Source organism: Sesamum indicum, linkage group LG10 (genome assembly GCF_026168435.1).
Source record: "Sesamum indicum cultivar Baizhima isolate 11 linkage group LG10, ASM2616843v1, whole genome shotgun sequence".
In the NCBI taxonomy this organism is placed as follows: domain Eukaryota; kingdom Viridiplantae; phylum Streptophyta; class Magnoliopsida; order Lamiales; family Pedaliaceae; genus Sesamum; species Sesamum indicum.
The window spans coordinates 3,094,351-3,108,948 of NC_142666.1; the positions used below are offsets into that span (position 1 = coordinate 3,094,351).

Genomic DNA, 14,598 nt, shown 5'->3' on the forward strand with positions numbered 1-14,598 from the left:
TATATAAACTAGTACATTATATTAATAAAGAGAAAGAAAGAAAAAAAGCAATAAGTTATCAATTAATGTAAATTTTGAAAAGTAAAATAAGTCAATTAGTTTATAAAGGGACATTTTTTTACTTCACAAAAAATTAGTGCGATAGTATCAGTAACTGTCGTTTGTGAGTATGAAATTTTTTTTTCTATTTATATTAGTATAAATATAGATATTAAAACAGTTAACAAACATTTTCAAACACTCTCGTTTTTTACATTTAAATCACATTTCACTTTTTCTACAATCAATCACTTCTCGAAAAGGACAAATTTTTGCAATTAAATTTCATCAAAATGTGCATTTGTGTTTTCATATGCTTGCTATTAAATAATTATGAATGCATTAATAATTTCTAAGCATGATCCAAGAATGACTGGCCTTTACTCCTGTCTTGGAACGTGGAGTCTGTCCCAATATTGTCTGTAAATCCAAATTTACGACACTTTACAGGTGTTCTAATATAAATGGTTGATGACTAACATTTTGTTATAATGCGAACAAAAATATTCGATTAGAATACAATCATGAGCGATTGAGAATCTAGGAGAGTTCTTGGAATCACGTACATCTTGTGTCTTGTAGTTGCTTACTTTTCATAATGTATGCACACGCTCACAATCTGTCAGGAAGGCGATTGCCAACGCGAATGTGCTGCTGATCTTCTCAAGCGCAGACACACTTGATCAACCTGATATCTTACAGAAGAAAATCAAATCATTCACTCAAGAAACAATCGCATAAGCTCCGTTGTTAACCATGATCAACGCCATAGAGCAGGAGGCGAAACACGTTTTAGGAACTACCGTGCTGCTTGTCTAACGTGTAAACGCACGACATGCAGGCTGCAAATCTTGAAACGAAATCTATATATACGTTGGTCGGTTTCCAGCATAGTGTGACTCTAGTTGAATTCTTACCTTTCAAGGAGGAGAAGCTCCACTGTGGCTAGAGAGACTTTCACTAGTGTAAGGATGGCTGCTGGCTTTCCTTGCGTCAAAGCTTTGCGATGACGCTGTGGATTCAGCATTAGGATTCAGACCAGCCAATTCCATGATATTCTCTATCTCTTTAAGCACTTCACCCATTGTTGGCCTGTTAAAGCCCGGTTCTTGGATGCACTTGAGAGCCAGATCAGTGACCTTCTCGACGCTCCCTGGAACGGTATTGGAAGCAACTATAGGGTCGAGAATCCCCTCAAGGTTATACATATCCTTGGTCTTATCCATTGCTTGTTTCACTTCATTAACAATATATTTCCCCTTCTCTATCGGTCTTCGTGCAGTTAAAAGCTCCAATAGTACTACTCCAAAGCTATATACGTCGCTCTTTTGAGTCAACTGCTGCGTCATGTAATATTCAGGATCGAAGTATCCCTGGTTTGGGGAGAAAGAATAAGAAGGGTGAAATGTAAAAAAATCTAAAAATACTGTAATCAAGTCATGGATCTTCGACGTTTGAGGACATTCGTTTTCTGCTGAACTTGTAAACTTACAGAGCGTTTTGTGTTTTAGAGATCAATTCAGAATTTACTCACCGCTGTGCCTTTGACTTCGGTAGTAACATGACTTCTTTCTTGTTCACCCATAGGCTTAGAGAGACCAAAATCCGCTACTTTTGCATTCAGACGTTCGTCCAGCAAAATATTGCTCGTTTTGATATCCCTGTGTATGATGGGGGGATCTGCTAGTTCATGCAGATAATGAATCCCTCTGGCTGCTCCAAGAGCTATTCGAAGTCTTCTCATCCAATCTAACCTGATCCCCGTCCTCCCTGCAAAATAAAACGCAGATTATCACAATCCCCCAAAAGGTGCTAGAGCAGAGATTTTCATGCTGTGTAATATCGAAATCCCTGAAAGATATCTAGCACGATTACGGTCATTACATCAGAAAAGCGGAGGAGGAGGATATATGTACCTGTAAGACCATCCTTCAAACTGCCGTTTATGATATACTCATAGACCAACATTTGTTCACCCTGATCGAAACAAAAACCAAGTAGACTCACGAGGTTCTTGTGATGAACTCTTGAGAGAAGCTCAATCTCAGTTGCGAACTCTATACCACCCTGTGATGATCCATGCTGAGCTCTTTTAACGGCAACTAGTTGTCCACTGGGAAGAGTCCCTCTATATACCTGAGAAATGTAAGGAGCATTGAAATCAACTTCATGCTCAATATGCTCTCTGATAGCAGTACTCATAACTCACTAAAATCTTAAGTCGCAAAACCAGAAGCAAAATGTAGACTTACAAACTTCAAAAAACCAATATCGAATTTATGCATTTGTGTTGACCCCCTTGATGTTGTCCTTTTGACTATGATCTTTTGTAAACTTAGAAAGTCCGCAGGACTCAATTTGCAAAAGATGTTATTCTTCCCTCAAGGTTTGTAGAAGGGTAAATCACATGGATACCCCCGTCCTTTGAAAAATACAAATACACCCCCGTAAGGTTGTAGTTGTAATTACAAGTCTACTCTCTAAGGTAAATTACATAAACACCTCCTCAGGGGGTGTGATTGTAATTTTGTAGACGACGTGAGGTATTTGTGTAATTAGACCTAATCTTATGGGATGTCAATGTAACTTATTGTTTGTAAAATTGTCAAGATGTTTGATTTCCAAGTTTTTATGGGCATCAATTTGCTAAACTTCAAAGAAGCTGGTTACACTAAAAGGGCTTCTCATAGATGTGGCAAGCATAAAGCACCCATAGGAGGGCAATTGACAGATGGGATAACCATTAGAAATAATGAAGAAAAAACCACCTTTCCGTAGCCACCATGTCCAATTTCATTCATTCCAGAGAAGTTATCCGTGCATTTCTTGAGTTCATCAAATGAGAAACATATGGCTCCTTTCACGTGAGGAACTCTACCACCACTTCTACTTGGGTCCCAGGATGCTGCAAATATGAAAATGGTCAAGATTGTCAAGATGAATAAGATCGATAGAAGCTGGCAAACAGGTATCTCAGCCATACCAAAAGGATCACTCTTTTTTCCAGCTATTTCAGCTCTTTTCTTCTGGCGGAAAGCATAAATTCCTATAACGAGTGACAACAAAAGGAGGACTAATCCACCAACTAATGCTCCAACTAATGCTCCAATGTGTGCACTGCTAATTCCAGAGTTGCGTGACCCTGCAATCAAGCCAGAAATTTGGCGTCCGGGCAACACATGGTAAATTTCTTCTTTATGTTTTACAAATTCACATCATATCTTATATTACCTGTAAAGTATGTATAGTTGTTTGCATTGAAAGAATATGGCCCAAATCCATCTGGTGTAGTAAAAGTTTGTTTGCTTAGGATAAGTGCAAGTCCAGATATCCCAGTTCGGTTGAAATAATCTTGGCCAGATGGAAAAACTTGCAGATTCAGTTCAAGGTTGCCATCTTCTTTTCTCGTGGGGTTACTCAAAGAAACTGAATCCACAGGTTGACTCTCAGACCTAAATTTAGACAATAGTTTCTGCTGAAGAGAACCAAAAACACTTGTGTTTCCAAAGCTAGCGAAAGAAGGAGCGCTAAAAACCAGGGTGCCAGAGTAAGGATATGCACATCTGCAGGTGGGACTAGAAGTTTTGTCCAAATCACAGGGAAGGGGTGTGCAGCTTTTTGGTGGCGTTGAGTAATTTTGCTGCTGAGGAATGGTGCAGTATTTCTCTGTTCCTCCTTCATTACATATTGGGTTTCCCACAAGTCTGCAGACAAATCAAAGCACATGAGGTTAGTAAAAAAGAATGGAGTGGCGTAGAACAATAAGTAGGTTCTCATGTAGACGTGGAATGAGAAAAATCCATAGGAGTGAACTCACGTAATTTCAATACTATAACCAGCTCTTTGAGTAATCGCCTCGATGGAATTGTTCCGTAGATCAATCAGCTCCAGTTCGTCGCTATGGTCAGAGCCAATATTTAATGTACCATTTAGTTGATTGTTCTTCAATGATCTGAAAAGGTAAAAAGAAAAAGAAAACAAGATTTCTCATGATTGTTACTGTTAAGTCTGTCTGAGTTTTGGGTGCAATGCTGTTAAATGAAATACTAGCATAACCAAAAAGCTCTCTTACACAGTTTGCAAACAAGGAATGTCGAACAAGGAAACTGGAAGTTGCCCTTGAATGTGTGTATCATCCATTATCCTGAAATTGCAGTGTTATTATAGCAGGTTTGCAGGAACTTCTCCTTCAGGCACATAAAGCTGGTATAAGGACAAGAAACAACAAACACAATATAGAGAAACATACAGTGCAGCCAAAGACTGCAAAGATGAAAACCATGGGGGAAAATCCGTTGCATCAAATGAATTATTGCTCATGTCCCTGCAAAATTATAGCCCAAAATCATAAAGTTAATCACTATCTGAGGAAGAGTATGTTAATATTTAAATTCAACAGTTATTCCCTCTATGTAAGAAGATTTAAGCACACTCATTTTATTAAAATGAAGACTATCTAAATTCTGTAAATAGCAGGTGACTTACAGATGAGTGAGCGATGTCATGCCAGTTAGGTTGGGCAATGGTCCAGTCAAATAATTGTTTGCCAAGAAACTGAGATTTAATCAGATGGCTGCTTTCAGTCGTACAAACTTTGAAACACTGATATAATAATCACAGAAAGGAAAAGAAATAAGCTCATTGAAGTGTCACTTCTGTGTATACTTACAGTTCCTGGACGCGTAAGAGGTTGCTGAGATTTTCCGGAACAGATCCACTCAAAGAGTTCCTATCGAGCCGTCTGTTGTAACCCAAATGTATCTAGTTCAAACTTGCCTCAGGAAACTACACTTCAAGAAATTTCTGGAGCAGTAAATAGGAAATCCGTTACTTACACAACTTCCAGAGTCTGCACAAGCCCCAGTGAGGAAGGGATGCTTCCAGTTAGCCTATTGTTTTCGAGAAGCCTGCACAAAAGAAGATTATTCGCACAAAGGAAGTTTTCACATTGTATGTGTTTGAATCAGGACCAATGTTTAAATAAATCCTGATTTTCTGAGATGTACTTACAAATGTATAAGGGTCAATTTTGAGCTAAACAGCTGAGGCGGTATTTCACCAGACAGCTGGTTCTTTCCAAGATGGCTGCAGAATATCGACATGTTCAGAGTTTATAGTAGCGTTAAGCCTACCAAAATCATAAAAGCAAGCTGACGAAAATGTAAAAAGTGAATAGACATACAAGTGCCCGGCGCTGACAAGCATATCAAGACCAGGTGTGCTTCCCTTGGAGACAGGGATAGTTCCGCTGAGCTTATTATCAGTCAAATCCAGCAGATACAGTTTTGATAAATTGCCAATGGAAGGCGGTATCGGACCAACAAAGTTGTTCGAATTAAGAGACCTTTAGAGATAGGGAAAAAAGGAAAGCATTAGTATCAATAATCCATCAAGAAGAACATTGCACGTGAATGATGTTCAAAATATATTATTTTCATAAGAGTAAAATTGAAATCTTTAGCATTCAGAAACATCCTACAAGTCTGTGCATATGATTGACTAGCTTGCAAGTATCTAGCCTGTATATTGGATTACAAATTAAACTCTTGAAAAGAATGTAGTAAGATATGTTGAACCTTAAATTTATCATCTCAACCAAACCTACAGTACAGGAATATCGAAGAACGTGAAATGCTTACAGCAATTGCAACTCTGGTAAAGATCCTATTGAGTCTGGTATTCGACCAGACAACCCGCAACCAACAAGGATTCTGCAATGAATGTAATCGCGGTTCTCTTAAAATGACACAAGTATTTACATAAGCCAGTGAATATAAAATCATAAAATTTCCTTACAAGGTCGTCAACTTCTTCAAATTTCCAATCGATGTAGGAAGCGCTCCGTTCAAATTGTTATATGATAGATCACTATAAACGAAGCCAATAGTCAGAAAAGGTAGATAATGTCAGACGCCGACATCCATGGGGATATTGAGAAGTAACATGTAATATAGGAACATTAAAACTTAGTGATAGGGATGCATCTCCCTGGAAAATAGATGTACATAAAAGTAAAACTCCACATTGAAGCACTATAAAAAATCTGAAGTATCAATATTAACTAAGAAATACACAGTTCAGCATAAAACAAGATGATTTCTCAATATCTATATGTAAAGGTTTTTCTTGTTTTAACATAAATTTCACCACAAATCAATTACATAATGTGACCCTCCAACCCATTAGACAACGTTTTTCAGACCAAAAGCAAGATGCTAGAAACTCATGTTCAATGTTAGAAATAGATACCCATTTCTCAAGTAAACACCTTTATGTTACAAGTAGTAAATCACGACTTATAAAATATGCCTTGTCAACAGAGCATCAAAGCTCTTATTTCCTGCTGAGTAATAGTTCAAATAAATCATGAACAAGCGCCTCAAAGACTTTACTAAGAATGAACAAATCCTTGAAACATGATGTTGACCTCAAGAATGAGAACGGAGAATAAAAATTAAATGGTCAAAGGTGTAACAGCCTGTAGAGAAGAGGAAAAGAAAATAGGATACAAACTTACAGAATCACCAGTGCAGATAATTTTTGGATGTCGGATGATAACTGACCATTTAAATTCATGCTCCCTAATGAGCTGAAATTAGATATTATGTGATTAGACTTGAAATACATTTTCATAAAACGCATAAGTAGTGATTTTTCATTTGTAACAGTTGACAATAGCAAATACTTACATGGAAGTAACGCGATCATCGCTGCAGCTAATTCCATCCCAATCATTTCCACAAGGATCATCACCATCCCAACTGGGTGGAAGATTTTTCCATACGTCTTTCAGGGCCTCTAGAGCAACAACTGCATCATGGATAAAATATTGTCTCCAGTTCAATTTATGCCACAAATGAGAAAGGAAAACACAAGGCTAGAAAAAGAAACCGAACTACTCATGAAATTTATTATCAGGACATTGTAACATTCCCACTTTAGAACCAAAAAGAAACACTACTTCTGAACATAAAGGAATGTGGGTTCGCCAATTCGGTCGAAGCAGGACATCAGAAACAAAGAAACCAAATTCTCGCCTGATATTGTACAGTTCCTAGGGAAGTGCACAACGGAGGCTAGGAAGCCCCCTCAACATGTTATGGTTTCTGTGTGATTATTGATACATCAGGTCTGAAAATAACTGAATGAAATGATTAAGCACATAAGTACTTAGACAATGTTTATTAACATTGAAAAAGGATCAGATATTTTAGGAGTTGATGCTCAGAAGGATCTGCTTGGTACAGTAATCAAAGATCAATCCGCAATTTTAAGGCCATGAATTGAAATATAAACAAATTTATGTGCACACACTACATGATTACTTCAGTGCATAAACAGCTATTATCCTTCCAGCTGAAGATTTAGATAAAGGAAAAGAGGAAGGCAAAACAAATTTTTGAATTGATTGTTAATTTAGCAAGGGAAACTTAAGTGCTCATTTACTAAATATTTTGCCTCGCAGTTATATTGGAGTTTTCTTGCTTCTTGCAAAGACTAACAGAAGAGAAATAATGTTCTTTTTTGTTACCTTCGCTATGCCTCCACAAACTATGGTAAGAGGGGGCGAGGATTAACTCAAAGGAATTGCAAAATTCATAGAACTGTGGAAACTAGAGTAGATAAAAGTGAAACATTATGTTGGAGCAAGGATGATCAAACTTACAATCATCTGTATTTGTCCGAGCTGCTGTGCCAAAAACTTGGACTAGAACAACAAGCAGAGAACAAAGAATCCTCCAACAAATCATTGCTCAAGATAAACAACCTAATAGATTCTCAAATTTCAATATTCTAACCAAAATCTACTGAAACTATAAACTCAAAACGTAAAGATGCAGATAACAGGAGAAAAACTTCCAAAACTACATACGTAGCACACAACTTTGACTTCTCTACAACCAGACAGAGAGTTTGAAGCAATAGTCCCTCTCTGCAGCCTCATCCTTACAATTTTTACCAGTCCCCATCCAATTTGCAAAAGATATCTGAAAATGCCTAAGGCTACATATTATATTTGCTCATACCATAAAACTAGATTGAATTTACTGCCCTTCAATAGAATTTCTAATCATTTAAACTGTGTTCGAGAATTCCAGCAAAACAGGGGACGCTATCAGTTTTACTTCCTATCATGTGCACATTAGTCGAATAATTACTTTCTTCAACGTGTCAACTAATAGACCAACAATGGTGGTCTACTGGTCAATGTCCGATTCTTCACTTGAATTTCACGAGTTCCAACCTCACCAGTAAAGTCCAATTCTTCAATTGAACGTCATGAGTTTGAACCTACCAAGGACATAGAAAACTGGCCACTATGTGAGTATATTCGCTAGCCATAATGCTTGATCCAGTGAAAGCTAAACTTGAATTGCTAGTAAGTTGATGGGGCTATAGCAACCGAGTTCTAATATCTCAGCGAGCTTTGGTAAAAGTAACATTCCGATTAGGTTTTCTTAGGTGGGACAGTGACAATCATTCATCCCAACCTAGGCCTTTATTTTACCAAAGAAAGAAAAACTTGTCAACTAAGAGGTCAGCCAAATTTTTGACAGTCTTGTAAAACAAAATTGATAAAAATCAAGAAACACAAGATTAGCCTGCTTTCATTGTCGATTCAAATATGACAAACAACTGTTGTCAAGTTCTTGATTATTACTTGAACCCTCTTAATTTCCAGATATGACAGTTCCAAGAAATCAACTTCTGTGGTCATCGTGAGAAGGAGCAGTCAAGGAAAGTTGTCCCTACGAGGGCAGTCATGGCAAATTGACCCATAGACCCACAAAAACCTCCAAAGACTCTTGAACAAGAACAAATTTTTTGGTCTGGATGAAGTAAACATACAACTGTTAGGACATGCACACACGTCAAGAGTTACCGTATTCGCATGCAATGCTACTGTGTGTATATGTGTGTTTGTGTGTGTTTCTTGATTTCATATGCTGCTGGTAATGTTTACCGAAAACCCAAAAGGGGTTCTTGAATTTTCCAGTTGACGCCTCTCCCCCACCCCATTCATGGACTGTTTGGAAGCTGCTGATGATAGAATCTCTCTTCTTCGCATGTCCATACGGCGTTGATCAAACCGTATTTACGGTCTCCCTCACTCACTCTGTCTGTTGTGTGTGTGACACTCACAAGCGTGTAAACAACGACTACTACAGTTTTACACCCTTAGTCAAAAAAAATTTTAAAAATAAATAAAATTATAATTTTTAGTCTACAAAGCCATTTTGATCTGTTCACCACAAAAATTGAATAAAAATCTAATAAAAAGTAACAAAGTTGACTAATTGTTAAGCGGCCATTAAAATTATGAAAATATTGGTAATTTTTCAAATAACGATAAGGTATTCATAATTATGTCGAACTTTAAAAGAGATTGTTGTAAATTTTCCTAAAAAGAATAGTAATTTATCTCCCTAACTTAAAAAAATAAAAAAATAGAGCAATTTGCATCCACATCTAAGGGATTAAATTATTTTATTTAAAATACACAAAAAAATATTTTTTTATTTTTTTCTCATCGAAATTATTTTACATATATCTCATATTACAGGAGTTGATCGCATTTTTTCGAAAAAAAAAAAAAATCCTCTAAACAAGCAAAATGATTGCATTTATATTTTGAATACAAAGGAGATTATGTATTATTATTTACAATGAGTATTTACCGCACTTAATGTGGGTCTATTGAGTCCATAATTTACGCCTTCTAACCTAAACATCAAATAGTTATATCTAAGGGTTCGTTTGGTTCACTTAAGAGAAAAGAGGAAGTGAAAGGGAGAGAGAAACGGAATACTGTATATAATAATTTTTTTTTCAAATTATTTGGTATAATTGAAAATAGTGTAAAATTGATTTAGAATAAAAGACCAACTTTTGTAATATTACTGACTAACCATTTCTTTATTTTATATTAAAAAATAAAAAGTTAATATTATATTAAAATATTCTAAATATAAAAAAATTTAAAAATCTTATTCGTAAAAATATTCATCAAACAAGAACAAAAATATTCAGCAAAATAAGTAATGTGCATTTATTATAAAACAAAATATTTCCATGTTTGTCCTTTCTCTCTCTCCCTCTCTATCTCTCTCACACATCAAAATCAAATCACTCTCTCACTGCATTTCTATTTTGGCTCCTTTGAAAATGTTCCCCTCCGCATTAATTTTTTCCACTGTTTGGCTGATTCCTATTTCAACGCCATTCATACCTATCTTTTCATACTCGGATACTTACACTTATTTCTTTTAATATTTTAAATTAACGCGTATGGTACCTGCTCACATACATCAACGCGTGAAGACGTATAGAGTGATTTGGTCATAAAAAAATTTTATTTTACCTACAATAAGTTAGTAATAAGTCAAGCGGAAGGTAAATATAATTTTTTTATTAATATCAGTAACGAGAGGACTTATTTGTTAGACGAAAGCAAATCTCATGAATGTTAAATATAATTTTTTAAATCATAAAAAATTTACGTGTAATTATATTGAGATAATCTCAAGAAAAAAGAGTGAAATTATACCTTTTATATATAACTTTTTGTGTATTGGGATGGAAACAAAGAGAGTGTTTAAAAGGTTCAATGACCTGAGTGCAAAGGCAAATGGTAACGTAACGGGAACGATTTAGTGAGATATTTGGGCCACGATAGGTTTTGTCTTTACCCAAAACTTTAAAAATTTGCTTTCACCTTTTACATTATTGGAATATAATAAACTCTTATGGTTTTTGTTGAAAGAAAAATGCATAGTTAAGGCAATGTTGTGGAGGCGAAGTTGAGGTCCTGTGATTTTAGAGATCAGGGGTTTGAACTCTGTTATATGTGTGGAATGTTGTTTTTATTGAATAATAGGTGGTGTTTCTACTGTAATAGTGGGTGTTGGTTTGATTTAGTGTATTCCATATTATTGATTATATTATGACGTTGCAATAGTATGTTAGATATTAATATCCGACATGAATGATTGTAATTAATTTGTTTCAATTAATAATAATCCATCATTTTTATTTTTTAAGAAAAAAAACCATGTTGTGAAACAGGGTAGTTAATGCAGAGACATCTTCCTTGATGAATAGTACAAATAAAACTATTATTAGTGTTATTAGAATTAATTACAATTAAACCTCCTCTGAAAATATAAAATTATATTTTTTCAAAAAAAATTAAAATTACACTTATACTTCCTTTGAAAATTTACTGTTTATACCAGACCTCTTTCCGTTAGAATTTATATGAAAATGTTGATGTTAGCAAAAAAAAATATGTAAAGTTTTGATTTTACCCCTCATTTAACATTCCCGTCTGATAAAATTGTACTTATATGGGAAAAAATATACAATGATATTGACCTTACTCCATATATATATATTATTTATCCCTTTATAAGTACAAAAATATAAATGAAATGTTAAATAATGAGAAAAAAAATTATTTGTATATTTCGTTAGAGTTTGAATGAAAAATACTGGTGTTAGCCTAAAATATGCAAATAAATTTTTATTTTTTCCTATTATTTAACATTTCATATATATTTTTGTACTTATAAAGGGATAAATAATATATATATATAAGTACAAAAATATATATGAAATTTAAAATAATGGAAAAAAATAAAAATTTATTTGCATATTCTAGGCTAACATCAGTCTTTTTCATTTAAATTCGAACGAAATAGGGTCAAGTGTAAACGAAGAATTTTCGGAGGGGGTGTTAATATAATTTTAGACTTTCTTGAGAAAAAGTGTAAGTTGCACATTTTCAAAGAAGATTTAAGTATAATTAACCATTATTTTTATTGTTATTTACTTTTTCTTTCTTGAATACATTATCGACTAATATTTAAAAAACTCGAACCTTATACATCTCCATCTATACTTATTCCTTTCGATGCTGAATGTTAATAAAATATCAATATTAGCGACAAAAATTCAAATGACAATATAAAAGCTGCATTTGACCTCCATGTGTTGGCGTCTTTTAAGGGTATTACTATCGACTTTTATTTTTGTGGTGGGAATAATTATATATATATATATATATATATATAAATTTAGGCATAAAAAAGTATTTGCAAACAAAAATTAAAAGTCTGAGAAAAAATTATGTGTGGATTGCTTGGAATGATATCTAAATATTTACAATTTTATTAATATATTTTAGAAGTTGATACAGAAGTATTATAACTTTCGGTTTAAGTTAATTTAATTAAATAATTCAGAAGCACGATTGACAAATCAAAAGTATTATTTTCGCCCTACTTTCAGTTAAAAAATTGATAAATGCTTAAAACAAGCTCACGCAAACACCCCTTTGATCGGACGATCTTTTTTTGGGTGAATTACATAACGCCCTTTGAACTTATATTGAAATATACAAACATTCTCGACTTTTGCAAAAATTATGCTACACCCCCTAACGGACTTTTGAAAAAATACAACTACACCTCCTGAGCTGAGCGGTGTTAGTGATATGGTGTTCAATGAGTATTTTGTGTACATTTTGGGCCTGAATAAATATAGTTGTAATTACAATTATAACATTAAGGGGTATATTTATAATTTCGTAAAAGATAAGAGAGTATTTATATAATGTAAATGTAATATACCCTCTTTTCTAGCACCCGTTTAATGTAATTTGCACTTGAGACATCTTCATTTTGAGAGTAAATAAGCACTTTTAATTTTTTAATTAACATGTCAAAATGTATTATTTATTCTTGATTTTCAAATAATTCATCAAATTTTAGTTTTTCTTTTTTTTCTATTTTTTAATTAATTTCACATGTGAAATAATATATCTAGATTAATTTATCACTTTGTAATGTGAAGGGTAAATTATATTTTTTCATTCAAACTATGCTCGTTTTTACACTTTATCATTATTTATTATTTTTTTTATTAACTTACCATCTCAACTTTACGAAATTTACACTTTGTCATAATGGCCTTTTTTTGTTGATTTTTCTACCGGAAAAACATCACATACTGTACATATGTGAAAGTATCACATTACATAACATTTAAATGTCACATCATATGCACTGCATGTGATGTTTTTTCGACAAGAAACTTATGAAAAACAGTTATAAATGACATTGCTTTATTATTTGTGTATTTTTCTTTTTTCAAAAAAAAAATTATATTATTTCATTTTTTATTTTGTTTTTTACTTCTTTTTTAATCATATATTTTAAAATAATAATTACTCTGCAATTTGGTATAAGCAAAAGTAGATTTGTGAAGTAAGGGACAGAATTCTTACTATTTTAAAAATAATTAATTTGATTTTGTATTTTGTATATTTAACGAATAACGATCACTTAATAAATATTCATTGTAACAGCCCATTGTAGAGGGTATTGGTCAGAAATTGGTTAATTTTAATGAATATTTTATAATTTTTTAAATAATAAGGGATATTTATAATTTTGACGAATTTCAAAAAGTCAATTATAATTTATATTTATTTTTATTACTTTTTAATTGGGCCTCTTTTGGACCACTTTGGAGCTAATAACAATACTGCTTCAACAGCCCAATTATTTGTTTGGTTGGGTTAGGATCAGAACAGAGCGGGCTTCGCCGTACATTCAATTTAGAAGTTAATTGTATATACTCTTTTAAAAATATGAAATTATATTTTCTCTGAAAAGAAAATTATATTTATATTCTATTTTAAAATTTATTATTTATATGTGACCCCTTTTGTTATGATTTAGATAAAAAAAAAAATATTGATATTAGTAAAAAAATTATATAAATTTTTAATTTTACTTCTTATTTAATATTTTCATGTAATAATTTTGTACTTATAAAAAAATTATAATAATATTAACCTCACTCCACACATATATATTATATTTATCTCTTTATAAGTAACATATATATATATTAAATGAGTGACAAAATTATATAACTTTTTTTGTTAGTGATGCATGCGGAAATAACACATATCCAACAAGCTTGAACTTTGATGTTGGATTCAGGCCAACAAATAAAAGACTTGAGAAATAAAATCTGCAAAACAACACATTGGCACTCTGACGCTCAAGTTAGTATCGAACTTAAGAGAAAATAATCGCAAAAAGTAAATCGTAATGAGAAATCAAGGTATGATAATCAAATTCGTGAGAGAAATCATGTTAAGAGTGCAAAGTAAAAATTGACAGCAATATTTCGGGGTCTGGAAGATGTCCTTCGCATGGGGACGAAACCTGTATTTATAGGGTGGGCATCCCCTGTTGGTATGATTTTGTACGTTCTCTTTATTATCGGAAAGAATGGATAAAAGTTGTTCAGATAAGCCATAAAAACACTATAATTTGTTCCTACTCTGCTAATCTTGTTGATAAAAGCTTATCTCCAAGTTGAGGGGACCCTCACTAGCGAGAACTCCTAACCAGGAAGGAGTCCTCCTGATCTAGGAGTCCAAGACTTTGAGAGAACTTCTATTGCCTCATGTTCTCCATATTGGTTAAGAAGAACACTTGGCAATCCAAGCATATGCCACGTGGGGATGTTTGGACATGGACC

General features: G+C 33.5%; 1 protein-coding gene across 1 annotated transcript; it reads right to left on the reverse strand.

Moving 5' to 3' along the window:
- Nucleotides 1–398: 398 nt before the first annotated feature.
- Nucleotides 399–8,171, reverse strand: LOC105172487 (leucine-rich repeat receptor protein kinase HPCA1). The gene is made up of 19 exons (XM_088886003.1): nucleotides 7,913–8,171; nucleotides 6,729–6,849; nucleotides 6,557–6,628; nucleotides 5,836–5,907; nucleotides 5,679–5,750; nucleotides 5,222–5,383; nucleotides 5,050–5,124; nucleotides 4,875–4,946; nucleotides 4,709–4,780; nucleotides 4,525–4,593; nucleotides 4,289–4,363; nucleotides 4,112–4,183; nucleotides 3,857–3,991; nucleotides 3,271–3,743; nucleotides 3,023–3,181; nucleotides 2,808–2,944; nucleotides 1,956–2,175; nucleotides 1,574–1,809; nucleotides 399–1,412 (listed from the first exon to the last, which is right to left on the reverse strand). Exons 3-19 carry the CDS (start codon nucleotides 6,613–6,615, stop codon nucleotides 960–962), a joined length of 2,613 nt encoding a protein of 870 aa, XP_088742129.1. The 5' UTR covers nucleotides 6,616–6,628; nucleotides 6,729–6,849; nucleotides 7,913–8,171; the 3' UTR covers nucleotides 399–959.
- Between the last annotated feature and the right edge of the window lie 6,427 nt (nucleotides 8,172–14,598).